The 14,489-nt window shown below is 52.2% G+C and overlaps 1 protein-coding gene across 3 annotated transcripts in view; it reads right to left on the bottom strand.

The window, feature by feature from the left end:
* PAX5 (paired box 5) overlaps positions 1–14,489 on the bottom strand; it is a 139,327-nt gene that overhangs the window by 113,473 nt on the left and 11,365 nt on the right. For all 3 annotated transcript variants that reach the window (XM_080372523.1, XM_080372522.1, XM_080372524.1), the window contains 3 exons: positions 12,998–13,195; positions 8,976–9,040; positions 6,893–7,021 (listed from right to left, as the gene is read on the bottom strand). In XM_080372523.1, the coding sequence (XP_080228649.1) occupies positions 6,893–7,021; positions 8,976–9,040; positions 12,998–13,195 (392 nt within the window). The remainder of the gene's footprint in view (positions 1–6,892; positions 7,022–8,975; positions 9,041–12,997; positions 13,196–14,489) is intronic.

The following is a 14,489-nucleotide window of genomic DNA, read 5'->3' on the forward strand; positions in this document are numbered from 1 at the left end:
AGCTCAAGGGGGTCACAGAGAAGCTGGGAAGCATACGGATGGCTAGGAGCAAAAGATGCTCCGCTGTCCTACAGAGCTGAAAGGATCTGTCCCAGGAAGACCTCAGCCTGCAGTCTCCATCACCTGGCTGGGCAGAGGTCCCTCCCTCCCCAGAAACACTGTGCGGCCTCAGCAGCACTGGTGGGAATGCACTGCCCTCATATGCCAGAACAGCTTGGTTTGGGTGCTGAAATGGCTTTTCATTTTGTTTTCATTAATTTGGAGATGCAGAAGTTTCTCAGAAGCCCAGATTACGCCCTTTGAATGCTGCCATAGCTGAGATCTGAATTGCCGTACATTTATTCTTTTTTCCCTAGAATTTCATGATGAATGTCAAAATACTCTCTTTTCCTCTAAAAGAGAAATCCTGTGCCAGCTGAGCTCCACTTATTAATGTCTGGGACGACCAGCTCAGCACCAATAGCCCCACAGACAGAGGGTGGCTCTTGGGAACACCCAAGCATTTTAGTCGCACGCCTTGGTGGAGTCAAACTCCTCCTCCACACATCACCACCACCCACGGGTGACATTGTCACTGCTCATGTCAAACCACCACCATCCGTGGGTGACACCGTCACTACCTGTGTCAAACCACCACCATCCACGGGTAACATTGTCTGTGCTGGTGTCAAACCGCCAGCACGGCCAGAGGCTGCTGCCACTTCAGCCCATTCAGAATGGCCTGTGCCAGGTGCACAAAAGGTAAATTTGTGCGAAGAGTGCAAAGAGAGACACAAAACAAAGGCCTCCGTGTTGTAGGAAATTACATCCAAGGACTCAGGAAAAGAAAAAGCTTTCAATGACGCCCAAAAAAATTGAAATCTCCACCAAACAATACATTGCACTGGATGTAACGTAGATAAAGCCACCACCTCAACGTAACTAGCAAAGTCCAGATCCAACTCTATTTAAAAGGATGCTTTCAGCGCCTGTGCAGCGAGGGAAAACCACGGCTTTCGAAGAGCTAACAAACCAACGGGACAAACAGCTCACCCCACTTCGCACCACCAGGAAAGGATCCCTGAATTCAGAGGACAATCTGAACCAGCAGGAGAAATACAAACCAGCACTTGCTGACCCTGTGAAACCTCATTCCCTGCAAAGGCTTCGTCTCATTATAGTCACTGGAGTTATCCCCAGGAGTAAAGGCCACTCCAGTGAGTAAGCGCCGCTGAAGTGGGCTTAGAAATTACGAAAGTAAGCCACAGCACTTCCCCAGGATGCTGCAGGCCATTTCTTTCCCTTTAACCTCTGCACAGACACATGCCCCCCAGGGTCCAGGCAGGCATTGCCCCCGCCGTGCAGTATAGCTAGGAGGCATGGCCAGCCCGTCTCCCCCCTCGCTTGCCAGCCCCACTCTGTACCCCCTCCCCAGTCAGTCCCCACAACTTACTTCAGCACCATAAAGTCCCAGTTTTTGTTGGCAGGTGGGTTTTTTTCTGTCCATAACCTTCTACTTTTTCCCCCTCGCAGCCCTTCTAGTTTTGACTGTTTCCCTTGCAGTTCGGATCCCCGAAGGCTTCAGGCCTTTGCACATCACTTGCACTGTGCAAAAGACCCCAAGGAAGAGCTGGAGAAGACAATATCGATGCCCACCACGTACTGTCAGGCTCAGGACCTTATCTGGGGTGATTTACGGGGACTTCTGTCCACACAGGACCTCACCAATGGTTAATTTCTGCACTGAACTCCATCACCCGCTGGCTGCAACACGTATTCTTTTCCTACAATGCCCCAGAGCATGGACAGGCAGTGCAAATACGTCTGTGGGCTCCTTCACCTCCTGCGCTCCCACACCAGTGACCGCCCAATGCCCAGCGTGCTGTGACCTCTCATTCAGCAAGTCCTTCCCGATCTTGGGAGACTCAAACCCACCATACAAAAAGCACCTAAACTTATTCAAGGAACTCCAAGAAGTAAGTCCAGAGTGGGACAAGATCCCAACCCCTACTCAGGAGAGGAGAGGGCTTTCACGCCAGAGCAGTATCTCACTAGAGGTGTCCCAGGCAGAGTGGTACCCTTGAGAGCATCCGCAAAGCCACGACACTGGCTGCTAGGAAGAGGGGCCCATGGGTGGCCAGAGCAGTCCCAAACTCCAACCGTCAAAAGACAGAAGAATAAAGATCCTCCATCGTCAGGGTACCTGCAGTGAGATCTACTTTGCATTTGGAAAATGGAAATTGGAAATTGGAAAGACTTGGAAAGCCACGGCTGGACAGCGGGTTTACACACTCCCAACTAATCCCTTGGCCGGGAGGGGTCTCCTTGTAACCCCTCCAGGTGAGCTTCAGGCGGACGCAGCAGCTCTCACCATGCTGGGCTTCAGCCCAGCCAGGACATCGCCGTAGCACGGTGCTGGGTGACAAGGCGGGAGCTCTGTGCTGGCAGGATGGATGGAGCGCACAGGCAGGACAAGCGGGACCAAGAGGGCAGAATGGTCAGACGTTTGCCTCCACCACAAGAAGACAGAGGAGAGCAGGAGCCCCAGACACGATTAATGCGCTGCACGAATAAGCTGCAGGTCACAAGGCAGACCTCAGATGGGGACAGAGCTGTGGACGTCGCACCTGACCACACTCCACAGAGCTGGGTACCAGCTGTGGTTCTGGCGTTCGACACTTAAAGAAGCGGAGGTAAAAACGGGAAAAAATACTTTACAAGCAGCAGCCTCCTCGAGTAAATTTCCTGGAAGCCGCGTTGTCCCTCAGCCACAAGGGGAGATGACACAAGACCTTGGCAGCACCTACTCAGCACTGAGCTCCCTGTTGAGGCTGCTGACCATCTGCCATGCAGCCTCCAGGTCATTTGTGCCCACAGCCCAGCAAGTCTCTACCGAGCTGTGAGTGAAGCTTGTTTCTGTCCCACTGGGAAAACACAGTTCATGGGCCTGGTGTGGAGGCAAGACACAAAAGGCAGAAACACTACCCGTATTATTAGTTCTCGCTTGTGTTTAGTCGCGCTTGCTTTGCTTTTCCCAGTCTCTCTGCCCCCCCGACCCATCGCTGGCTTGGCAAGCTCATGCCCACTTTCATCGGTGCAAAACACTTTCTCAGCCGAAAACCAGTTCTAGCTGGCTGTGCAGGTCAGCGCTGCTGGGATGGCCAGGGCATGCCCAGCCTGGGGCATCACTGTGTGAAAACATGGTACTTCTAACATCAGGCGGTTTTATAAGACATTGGATTGCAGCCATCCCCCGTTTCTTCTCATTCCTTGTCCCTGCTGGAGGCTGATCCTCCCAGGCAGAAGACTGTGACACAAACGCCTTTAAATATACCAAGTCTGCGTTTAAAGGCAAGGCATTTTTCAAAGAATTCAGTTGAGAAAACAAAACACAAGCACCTACATCATCACACCAGATGCTAACAGCAACACAGGGTTACGGCTGGTGACGATGGAAACAAAACAACCTGTATGAGTGAAGGTCTATTGCTAGTCCGGTTTCAATTCCCCAAAAGCCTCCACCAGTGAGAAGACTCCACAGCAGCGAATTTGAAATATGGTCTGTGCAGCTGTTAGATGCGGGTATCTCCATCTGCCAAAACTCTTCTGCAGCAAGAAGCGGGGGGTGGGTAGCAGCCACTTTACGTCCTGCACGGTGCTTTGTGGAGGGTGTCCTGCTCGATTTGCTTCTGACAGCGTTTCCTGCCCGTCTGCAGTATTTGCTGCACGCAGCCTTTTGCCCTAACGAGCTGCACCTCCACGAGGAAGGAAAACAGACCGACTGGTCTAGCAAAGTCTGTGTCCCTTAGAGGAAATGCTCTTACCCTCCGTGCCATCGTGGCTGCACCCAAGCTGAGCAGTGGAGCGGTGCCCACGCTTGTCCCTGCAGCAGCTGGCATCACCCCCACACACATGCTCCCCTCGCTCCAGGGGGGGTGAAAAGGCTTAGAAAGGAGCAGCGGACACAGTGTGCCTCTTCCAGAGCACGGAGCTGTCGTGGAAGCCAAGCCCTGGGCTTTGCCTTGCTTTGATGGAGAGACGCTGGAGGGACAGCACCAGCTTACGATGAGACCTCAGGGGGAGAGCCACGTCCTGTGCCTCTGCCACGTGCGCTTGTTCCAGGGTCCCTCTCGGGTGGGGTGGCATGAACATGCCAGGAGCATCGCTCTGTTGGGCTTAAGCCCTTCTGCCAGTTCCCCAGTACCTGCAGAGCTCTGCAGCCCACAGGGCTTGGGGAGAGAGGAGCGAAGGGGGAAGGAAGGGTGGGCTCTGCAAAACAGGGCGATTGCTGCCCAGCAGCTTCTGCTGCTCGGGGCTGCAGTGGCTGACTGTATCTCTCTGCCTTGCTACAGAGCAGCCTGCTTCTTATGTCAGTCTCCAGTAGCATGTCCTTTAACCCCAAGCGAAAGCAACCGATCCCCCACGAAGGCACATCTGCTCGAAGTCCATATTACAACAGGGGGGGGAAAAAAAATGACACCTTCAGCTATATAAACCAATAAAGACTGTATGATTTGGTTTGCCCCTGTTGCTACCCAGCGAGCTCCCCACTGGGTTAAAGACTGGGGACATCTGCTAAAAGAATGGCAAGAGTGAGGAGAACGAAAACGAAGTCATGAATCACACCGAGCATGCAGCTGGAAGCTAGCGGGGCAAGTCCACCCCACTTCGCTCCCTGGCCAAGGGGAGCCAGGACCACAGGACAAGCGCTGCGCCGCTCGCTCAGGGCTCTGAGAGACGTACGCAGGGAAGTACGGCGGCGGGCATGCACCTTCCAACAGCTACCGAGAAACAGCACGAGATCGCAAGAGACGCTGCGAGGTGGTGTAGTCTCTTATCAGCTCTCCAAAGTCAGGCAAATGGTAAAGTTAACTCTGCCCCCTTGTGCATCTGCATCATGATACAGGCCATAATTAGATGACGTGCTTCCCTTCCTCACGTTAGAGGCTAGCGTGTGTGACCCACCTCTCCATCACCTGCAGCACTGGAGCCTTGGGATGGCTCCGTGGGCACCTTGCGCCCACCCATGCAGAGGCACCTTGTGCTGAGCAGGAGGGGAGGGGTTATGGACCCCCTCGGGGATCCCATCAAACAGACAAAGGTGTCGAAGTATCTGTTTAATACTTTGCCTTTCCAAATCTGTGGCCCTGAGCCTATTAGAAAAGCAGTTTAAATGGTCTGCTGAGGACAGCATTACTGTCCAGCTTATGCGCTCGAAAATCATGAGTCATCCTGCCAAAACAATGCGGTTGTTTTAGAAATCACGTGCTCTCTTCTCAATGTGAACTGGCAAAAGCTGGGGAATTTCTCAGCTCTGCTTCAGCTCTTCCCAAGGAAATATTTCGTTCTTTGCTCCACCATTAAACCAGAGCCTTCCGTAATCACAGGAACCAGTGCCTCAGGACAGGGCTGTGACAGAGCCATGTGGTTTCAACACAGATTGGCCTCTCTCCTGAACTGGCTGATAAAATAGAAAATTCTACCCTACCTGTTTGAACGCATGTATTTATCTATGCACCTGGGGCCTTGATTTGGAAAAAAAAATACCAGACGTACAGTCGCAGAGTTAAGTAACAACAACGGCATACTCAGCAAGTACCTGAACACAGCGAGTTTTCCACGCCCAACATCGGTCCAGTCCCCCCAAGGTTGAAATTGGCCCCACAAACCTCTTGAAGTTTTTCCCCCAGCTGAAGTAAAACAAGCACTGCTCCATGACCTGACTGGGCCCTTCCACCAGTGCAGCCACAGACACCCAACCCTGTTCGCACAGCTCCTGCGCCAGGCTGCTTGCCCCATTTCAGCCAGCCTTCCCCACCGCTTCAATTAATGCTGCTACGGCTTCTGCCCACTTGCTTGCCCATGGCTCCATCCCTGTGTGGCCAGGCAGTGGCGGGGGGGGTGGGGCACAGGGAGCACAGGGATGCAGCCCCACACTGGCTGCAGCGCGGCGCTGGACCCACACGTGCAGCACAGGAGCCAGGGACCACAGCTGCTTCACAGCAAGGGGCAGGAGCTTGACCAAGCAGGCAGGACAGCACCACCCCTGACAAGCACAAACAGGACCCCCAGCCCACCAGTGCTGCCACAGGGTGGGCAGCTATCCCTCCTCCAGGTGCTCTCCACAGCCCCAACCACAGCATCCCCACCAAGGCTCTGGTGTCCCCTCTGCTACTGCAAATGTGTCCACGGTCACGGCCTCAACTCGCCTCCGTAAGCTCTTACTAAACAAAAGGGAAGCTCTAGGTTAAAGGCGCTTTCGTAAGGCACCAACACAGAATTTTTCCTCTTTTCCCTTCTCTCCAAAGCAGTGTTTCCACCAGGAAACTACCCAGGACGCAGAACAAAACAGGACCACAAACCCTGCAGGATCTGAGGAGCACTGGCAATACCCAACCCCAACCAGACCATGCTCATTTCCACCTCTGGACCGACAAAAAGTATCCTGGTGCCAGGGGGACCTGCAGACCAGCAGACAGCTCTGCTGTCAATTATCTGTCTCTTTTTGGATGGAGATGCCTCCCTGACATTCTATGTTTTAAGTAGCCACAGAGTCAACACATTGGTGATTCTTCCCTTTTTCTCTGGCAGGAGGGAGATGTTCCCCACTCAGGAGGAGGGTCTGGTTCAAAACTGACACACGACCTACGCTTTCTGAAACACACAGACAAGCCCCTGCTCTTCGGAGAGGTCCTGCCTCTGGCCACCAGTTCATGCCAAACATCCCCAGCTTGGCTGTGACCTTGCGAAAGGCCAGCCAAAATAGGACCAAACCCCACCGCAGCAGACGGCGATGGGGGACATCCACGGTTCCATCGCATCACATGCACAGAGCATCTGCCCCGGTCCCATCCCACCCCTCCTGGTCATGCATCGGTGCATGCCCCCCTGACTAGAAAACAGCTCCCACTACCTTCATCCCGCTTGCGCTTGTTGCTCTCAGTGCCGGGGGAGGCGATTCCCAGGATCCCGCTGATGGAGTAGGATGAGCCAGCGGAGTCAGTGCTGACGGAGGACACCTGGGTGACGGACCCCGTGGAGGCTGCAAGGCAAGGCCAGGCGGTCAGCGGGCAGGACAACACGAGCGCGAGCCTACCCAAAAGCCAGCAGCACCCACAGCATGACCAAGGTGGGCTGGGACTCTGCCAGCCACCGTGGCCCCTCCGGCTCTGGAAGGACCCCAGTCAGCCCAGCCTAGCCGCGTGCTGCAGCAGCCCTGTGCAGGGGTGGGAGCAGGAGCATGGTCACCCATCACCCCTCTCACAAGGGGCCGGGGCCATGCGCTGCGGGATGGGCGATGCTCTTCTTTAGCAGTTGGTCGCCCCATCCTGAGCATGGCACGGTGGGAAGGCGCGTTGCTTGGGCCAGTGGATGCTGGCAGACAACACACCAGCCTTGTCACTGCAGCAAGGCAGACGGAGCAGGGAGAGGAGCCTCCCCAGCAAGGTCCCGGGGCAGGAACCTTGCGGGAGCAGAGCAGCCTGCGCTCGCTATGCTCGGTTTGCTGCCTGCATCCCGCTGGCCCAAGCCACCAGGCTCCAGCCAGCAAAGATCCCCGGAGACATCTGGGGTTGCCCAGGGATGGCCAGCTGTGTGCTACACAGCTGGAAAGGCGCTGAGGCTCCTCGAAATAGGAATTAAATCCACTTCGCTTTGGCAGAGCCCTCAGGAAAGGGTGCGAGCTGTGCCCAGCCAAGGTGGGGGTCACTCATCACGGCTGGCACAAGCCAGGACGCGCTGGCCAGGGGTGCAGATGCTGCGTCCACATGATGCTGCGGGAACCCGAAGCTGCGCGGAAGCAGGCAGAGGAGGCAGCACTGCTCTCACCTCCATAGCTCACAGGCTGAGCCTGCGCTGGCACAGCCCCGCCAGCCCCAAAGCATGGGGTGGGGTCCACTGCAGCACCACACTAAAGACCCCCCAGCCAAAGCCCACAGGGAGCAAACCTGCGTCTGGAACCGCTGCTGCCTCTATCAACCCCAACTTCTGAGAAAGTTTTCTCTTCTCTGCCTTCGTTTTCCTCAAGGAGAGGCGGCCTTTAAGCCATCACAGGGAAATGAGGGATGCTTTCCCCTCCTCTGAGAGTCTTTTGGCGTTTCCCAGGGGGAAAAGCTCAGGACATGGGGCTGCAGCGTGATTTCTTCGACAAGCCCGAAGAGTTCATGCAGCTCTGTGCCCACGCTCTGGGTCTCAGTGCCAGCCCACCCTTGCCAGGGAGGGAGCAGCAAGCACTTCCCCATTTCACAAGCGACACTGTAAAAGCAGAGGGGAGCCAGGGCCCCCATCCCACCCCCCCTTCTGCCTACCCATGCCCTGGCAGCTTTCACAGAGCCAGAAAGTATCCCTGAGCCCAGACTGAGCCCCTCCATCCCTGCTGCGGTACAGCAGAGCAGTCCCCCCAGAAAGACACCATCAAACTCACGAAGGGCTGCAGATGCCGCAGCAGACGGGCCACCCCTCCCAGGGACCCCCTCTGCCAGCATCGCCTGCCACGGGGCACAGCGTTGCTGGTCTGTGGCTGAATTAAAGTTTTGGAAAGTTTTGCTTCACTCAAGACTGCAAGTGCACAAAGAATTATGGAAGGAATGGTTGATAGATGAAAAAAAACACATTCAAAACTACTTACTGACTAATGATGCAGAAAATGTTATGAATAAGTATCCCTTTCTTGATTTATTACTTTAATTATCTGACATTCTATAGACCCCCATTAGTGGGGGTTTTTTGGTTTAGATTTCAATTTTCTGTCTCATGGTGAAAGCTATTTATCATAATAATCAGTAAAATTCAAAACCTTTTAGCAGTATTTATAAAATTCATTTACTATGTTCAGCCCTTGGAGAATGACAAAGAAGGCGCATTAGCACGTGTGCTGAAGTGTTTTATGCAGAATTATCTGTCCATAAGAATGATTAAAAGTTCTTTAGAATATTTGTTATCCATTACACTATTTTTTTAATCTTAAAAAAAAAAAAAAAAAAATAAGTTCTCCTTACCTATGCTGTGACTGGAGGCTGGGACCTGCTGATTGGGTGGCTGCTGCACCTTCGTCCGTATGATCCTGTGCGCAGTTGAAAAGAAATGACTACTTAGCATTAAGCACGCAATTGCAGGGGGCATCAGACACTTTTTTTTTTTTTTTTTTTTTTTTTTTTCAGTTCAGGGTACCTGCATGAACACAAAAATGCCTTTCCGCTGATTATCCCTTCATCATCCGCTGCAAGATCAAAGTTTGGCAGGTCGACTCACGACCGTGGTTTTGTCCCCGACCCCTGTTATTAGGGATACTGGGATGACTGCGTGCTCCTCAGGATGCTGCAGTGTTTGGTGCTTCAGTGCCTTTAAGGGCCTAGTCCTTATCGCCCGGGAAAGGACATCCAGAGCTATTTGGGCACCTGCTGGGACCAGCACCCCCTCCTCAGGGGGCTGGACACTTCTGAGTCCCAGCAGGCTGCGATGTGCACCCGTGGGTGCTGGGATCCATTTAGAAGGCTGTCCCTAGACCACCCCATGTACAGTACTCACACGGAACATGGGACACCTGGGAAAAGGACCTGCCTGCCCAAATTATTATTAAAACAAAAATGCGTTGGATTAAATGCAAATTTTAAAAGCTGAATAAACGAACCGTCATCGCTGGGGACAGCCTCTGCTCTGAGTGACAGTGCTGTTAACCAGGAAAAATTCAGAGACGCAGATAAAGTAGAAGGCATGTGTTGTGTTGCAGGACAGAGGGCAGCCGCTAAGCAGAGCTGGGGAGATGCGAAACCAAGTGCTTGCCTGCCGATGCACAGTGAAAAAAAGACAAGACAGGGTCTGAAGCACCTCCAGAGACAACACCGCTCTGCCACCGACTGCAGCAGAATTGAAGCGGGTATTTCGTTGACGCACGCTGCTTGCTCACCACACAACTCCTTGCCTGATGCCCTGTTTTTGCAGCAGTGATGCTGCAGTAAACATGTCTCCTCTCTTTGCCTAACAAACTCTTCTTCCATTTCTGCCTGCTGTGGATTTGGAAGTGGCAAGAGGAAGGGAAGCGTGAGACGGAGCTGGTGTGGGGATGCACTCATGGGGGTGCATTCACAGGGACAAAAAAGTCACCCTGTGAGCTACCACAGGAACGACCATTGCTGACACCTGGCCCCATCCCAGAAGAAGACACACTGCTGTCCCTCTGACAAATATGATGGAGGCTGGCAGGATTTTGGTCTGTTAGTAAGCCATCATCCAGCTGCCAGCCCCAGAGCAAAGCCACTGGGTACCAGATTATCTTCAGTGGATGGGTCCCCGGCCACGGGCTGCAGCAGCCAGCCTGGCATGGGGGTCAGAGGGAGCTGTGCACGCAGCTTTGGTGGGGAAGGCGTAAGACCCTGTGTGAGCAAGGGTGGAAACAAGCCCCAGCACAAGGCCTCATCGCCATCGCGGCGAGGGCAGTGTGTCCGGAGCCTTCTGACACATAAACATCTTCATCTCCAGAGGGACGGAGAACTGGAGCACTTCGAAGCAGCTGGGCAGCTCTCAGCTTATTTGAGCAAAACTAATCGCAATGATTAATTAAGCCTTAATCACACAGACTTGCTCCTGCTGTGGAAGAGTGGCCTATTATTAATATTAATGAATGTTATTAATTAATAATAATAGTTATTATTCACTCATATGTGGGGGCAGCAGCTCAAATTCATCTGCTAAAAGGCACCCTCGGCAGCAGGGATGTGTTGACTGCACTTCATCCCAGTAGTCCTGGCATTCTCCAGAACAGCTCCCATGAAGGGAAGAGCTCAGCCCCAGTGCGTCCCAGTTCCTCACCAGGGAGGCTGGGGCCGGGGTGGCAGGGTGGCTACTCCACCCTCTCCGCCGCAGGAACGCCAGCTCCTCGGGTTCACCCTCCTTGCTGTGGGACAGGAACCACGCTGTGCGATTTCGGTTGGGTTCAGGTCCACGGGGGCAGGGCAGCCCCGGCTTTGCATCTCGGCAGCGGATACGGGCATCGTGAGCAGGGGTCTGCATCCTTGATGTGTGACATCCCCACCAGCAAAGCCTTGAAGTATACCCTTCATTTTAACCGTGAAGATAAAAACACATGGGCTACAACATGGAACAGGCAGGATTTCGCAGTAAAGCCAAGTGTTCCGACGTGAATTGCAGCTTTCTTGTCATGACAGTTTGGTCCGGGTTTTCAGGATGTGCTCCCGGGCTCGCCAAAACAATTATCCAGGTAAAGAGACTGACTCAAAAAGATTGCTTGTGTTTCTAAAAAGGGATTACACACCTTTAAGAAAATTGAAAGATCTTAGCCACAGCCACAAGCAGATGAGAAAGGATGAGATTTCCGGCCAAAAAAAAAAACCTTTGTGGAGAATTAAGAAACAGGTTTCTAATGGAGTGGCAGTGGGTGTGTGGACATTATCAGTGCAGAACCACACAAGGACACAGCAAGAGGTAGAATATGGAAACTGTGTCAAAACATGACTGGAGGTTGCTTGGTCTCTCTTTTCCCTGGAGCTATGATTGCCTTTTTGGTAGTTTTTTGGAGGATGCTTGAAGCCCTACTGCACAAACACAGGTCTGCTCACACAGCGATGCTTCTCACATGGCAGGGCTCAAGTTGACTTTATGGAAGCAGAGCTTGCCCTCAGTTATATGAGGTCAGGCAGAGTTGTATTTTCCTTCGGTTTTCCTGCTGTCTACATTATTTCTCAAATCCTTTTTAAAACTGAAAATGCCATGTCCGTAGGGTTACCGCATGCTGATCCGGAGCCTCAGTGAGTCAGGGACTCCCAGGCAGCAGCGAAGGCTCCATGTGAACTGACCCATTTTTGCTCTTAAACACGCAAACGTATGACTCAACATTCTGTTCAACAAGGCAGAGACACCACTCTCCACTAATGCTGGGAAAGCCACTCCGGCTACTCAAGCGGCAACTCCATGAATGCAAATCAGGTTGGGATAGCCAATAAAAGAATATTGCATCAATTTACTTCACGTCCATGGACACAGATGGGACTTTATAGCTAGCTGCATTCAAGGAATTTGCATTCAATTGCACAAGTGAAAACCATCTCACCAGCGTGGTGAGGTCGAAGCCCGGCGCAGAGCATCCTCTGCGAAAATGAAAGGACTCTGCTTGCCAGGAGTGTGGGTGTGCATGAGGCTGCCCAAGTGCTCTGCCTTCCAAGTATTAATCCCTTATTATCAGTCTGGCAGGGCTGGAGGCATAACAGAGTATTTCACTGGGGCTTTTTTTAACACCGGCTTCAGACATTCTTTGACTTAGAAGGAAGCAGGCAAGGACAGGTGTAACTGGGATAGCAGTAGGTCACTATAGCTCCAGACCCCTCTGTGAGCCCCGTTCTGCCCAGCGAGGTCGTGGCAAAACTCCCAAACGTGGAACTGAGTCTCCAAATGAGATTCTCCTGCATTTTTACAAAAGCAATTCAAGGCCACTTAAGTGTGTCCATGTAACAAGCAGACAGCTGAGGCACTTGAAAGCTACCAACCCAATTCTCCCAGTGATGTTCATGCTGACAGTAACGGCCAGCACTGTTCCGGTGCCGCCTTCAGCAACACTGAGCAGGCATCAGGAAGACAGAAGTGGTACCTCAGACCTGTGCCTTGGGTTCCCTCCTCCAGGCACCCTGGCCCCCTCTTTCCCCAGGCGACTGCTAGCCCACCCAACGGCCATCTGAGCTTTCCCCGGGGGAAGAACATCCTGCTGAACCCCCACCCCATCAAGCAGAACAAAGGTCTCGTTCAGAGCAAGCACGCAGGATCATCACCGGCAAGGACTGCAACTCACAGACCGAGAAAAGGATGGGAAAGAAGCAAAGGCCAGCTGCAGAACCTGCCCAGTCCAAGAAATGCCCATCACCTGCAACGCTTTGGCTGCCAAGGTGAGCCCACAGCTGCTCCCCAGCCCCAAATGCATCAGGAAACACTGGCAAGCTGCACTTCTAAATGAGGGTTCAGTGACAGTGCTTCCGAGGAGCATCCCTCCCCGGGATCAGACAGATCTCTTTACCTGTTAATTGAACTGACGCTGGGCACGGTGTCGTTGTCACACACTCGCTCAGCAAGGAGTCTATCCCTGATCTCCCAGGCAAACATGGTGGGATTTTGGCGTTTGTATTCTGCAATTTTTTCAACGACTTTGGGTGTGGCGACCTTTGGTTTTGATCCTCCAATCACTCCAGGCTTAATACTCCCAGTTTCATAATACCTGGGACAACATCCAAAACAAAGCTTTAGTTATCACAAATAGACAGAGAACATGCTTTGAGATTTATAGAGAAAATAATTTCAAGGTAACCAAACCCCAGCAAATCCTAAGATACATCTTCACTTCCACATACACATTTTCTGCCTATGTAGTGCTTTATCACCTAACAGATTAACTTATAGTAATTGGAATTGGGCCTCAAGATACAATATATGTTTTTCTGTAATAGCAAGACAAAAGAAACAATGCAAGATTAAAGGGCATGCCAGGATCCAAAATTAACTGAAAATGTGTGTTATTAATCAGCAGTACCAGCAATAATAGAAACAAATCACACCAAAGACCACTTTTTGTGCTGGACTCTTTTGTAGCAAATTACTGTTTCTACAGAAACTCTCTGTCATTAATATCTACGTCTTGTTATCATTTCATAGTGAAATGAAGTTAGGTACTGTATTTTATTTGCACCTCTGGGATAAACATGCTGCCATAACTTTTTCCCATTTTATGGTTTTAGCACGCATATCACAGTTTTGAGAGTTAAGTGTTTCTCAAAATGCATCCTTTCTAACGTTAACGTTTCTAGTAGTTTCAAGCACAGATTTGAAGGACAAGAGTGCTGCCCTTGCTCTGGAGGGGTCCCAACGGTGTGCAGGTCAGCGTATGTGACCACTCCGTGGCCCTTCCTCAGGAACAGCATCCTCACCCACACCAGCAGCTCTGCTGACCACCACGCCAGGAAAGGCAGAGTCCTGGGTCCCTGAACCCACAGCAACCCGCCAGGCTTCTTCACATGTAAATCACACAGGAGGAACTGCTTTGGATAGCATTGCAACAATATGTCCCAGCTACAGCCCACGTCCTACCGACCTCCCCTTTTAATAAACAAAGCTTTGAAAACGCTGCTAAGAGCAGAAGTCATTTTTGATCCGTGGAGGGACGGAAGGCAGACCAAGAAATGAGATTGTGCTCCTCGGCACTGTCAGGAAGCCCAGCACACGAGGCGCTCTCCCAGACAGGCGCTTCTTTGTATCTTGTGAATTTTCACATGACCGCATGAAAAATAAACCCCATGCCTACCTGCCCCACCTGCCCTGACCCGGCACATCCATCCTGTACAGCGCAGACCGGGAGCCTTTCAACCAGACACCCGCTGAGCTGCACAGTCTCAGCAGCTTCAACATGTCCACTCCACACTCTGTGCCCGTATTTCTAATCGGGAGCTCAGAAATGACTCCCAAAGAAGAACATAAAGACTGTTTATTACGGTATTTTCTCCACAGCTACTCGACAT

The sequence above is a fragment of the Falco punctatus genome (assembly GCF_963210335.1).
Source record: "Falco punctatus genome assembly, chromosome: Z".
NCBI classification, from domain to species: Eukaryota; Metazoa; Chordata; class Aves; order Falconiformes; family Falconidae; genus Falco; species Falco punctatus.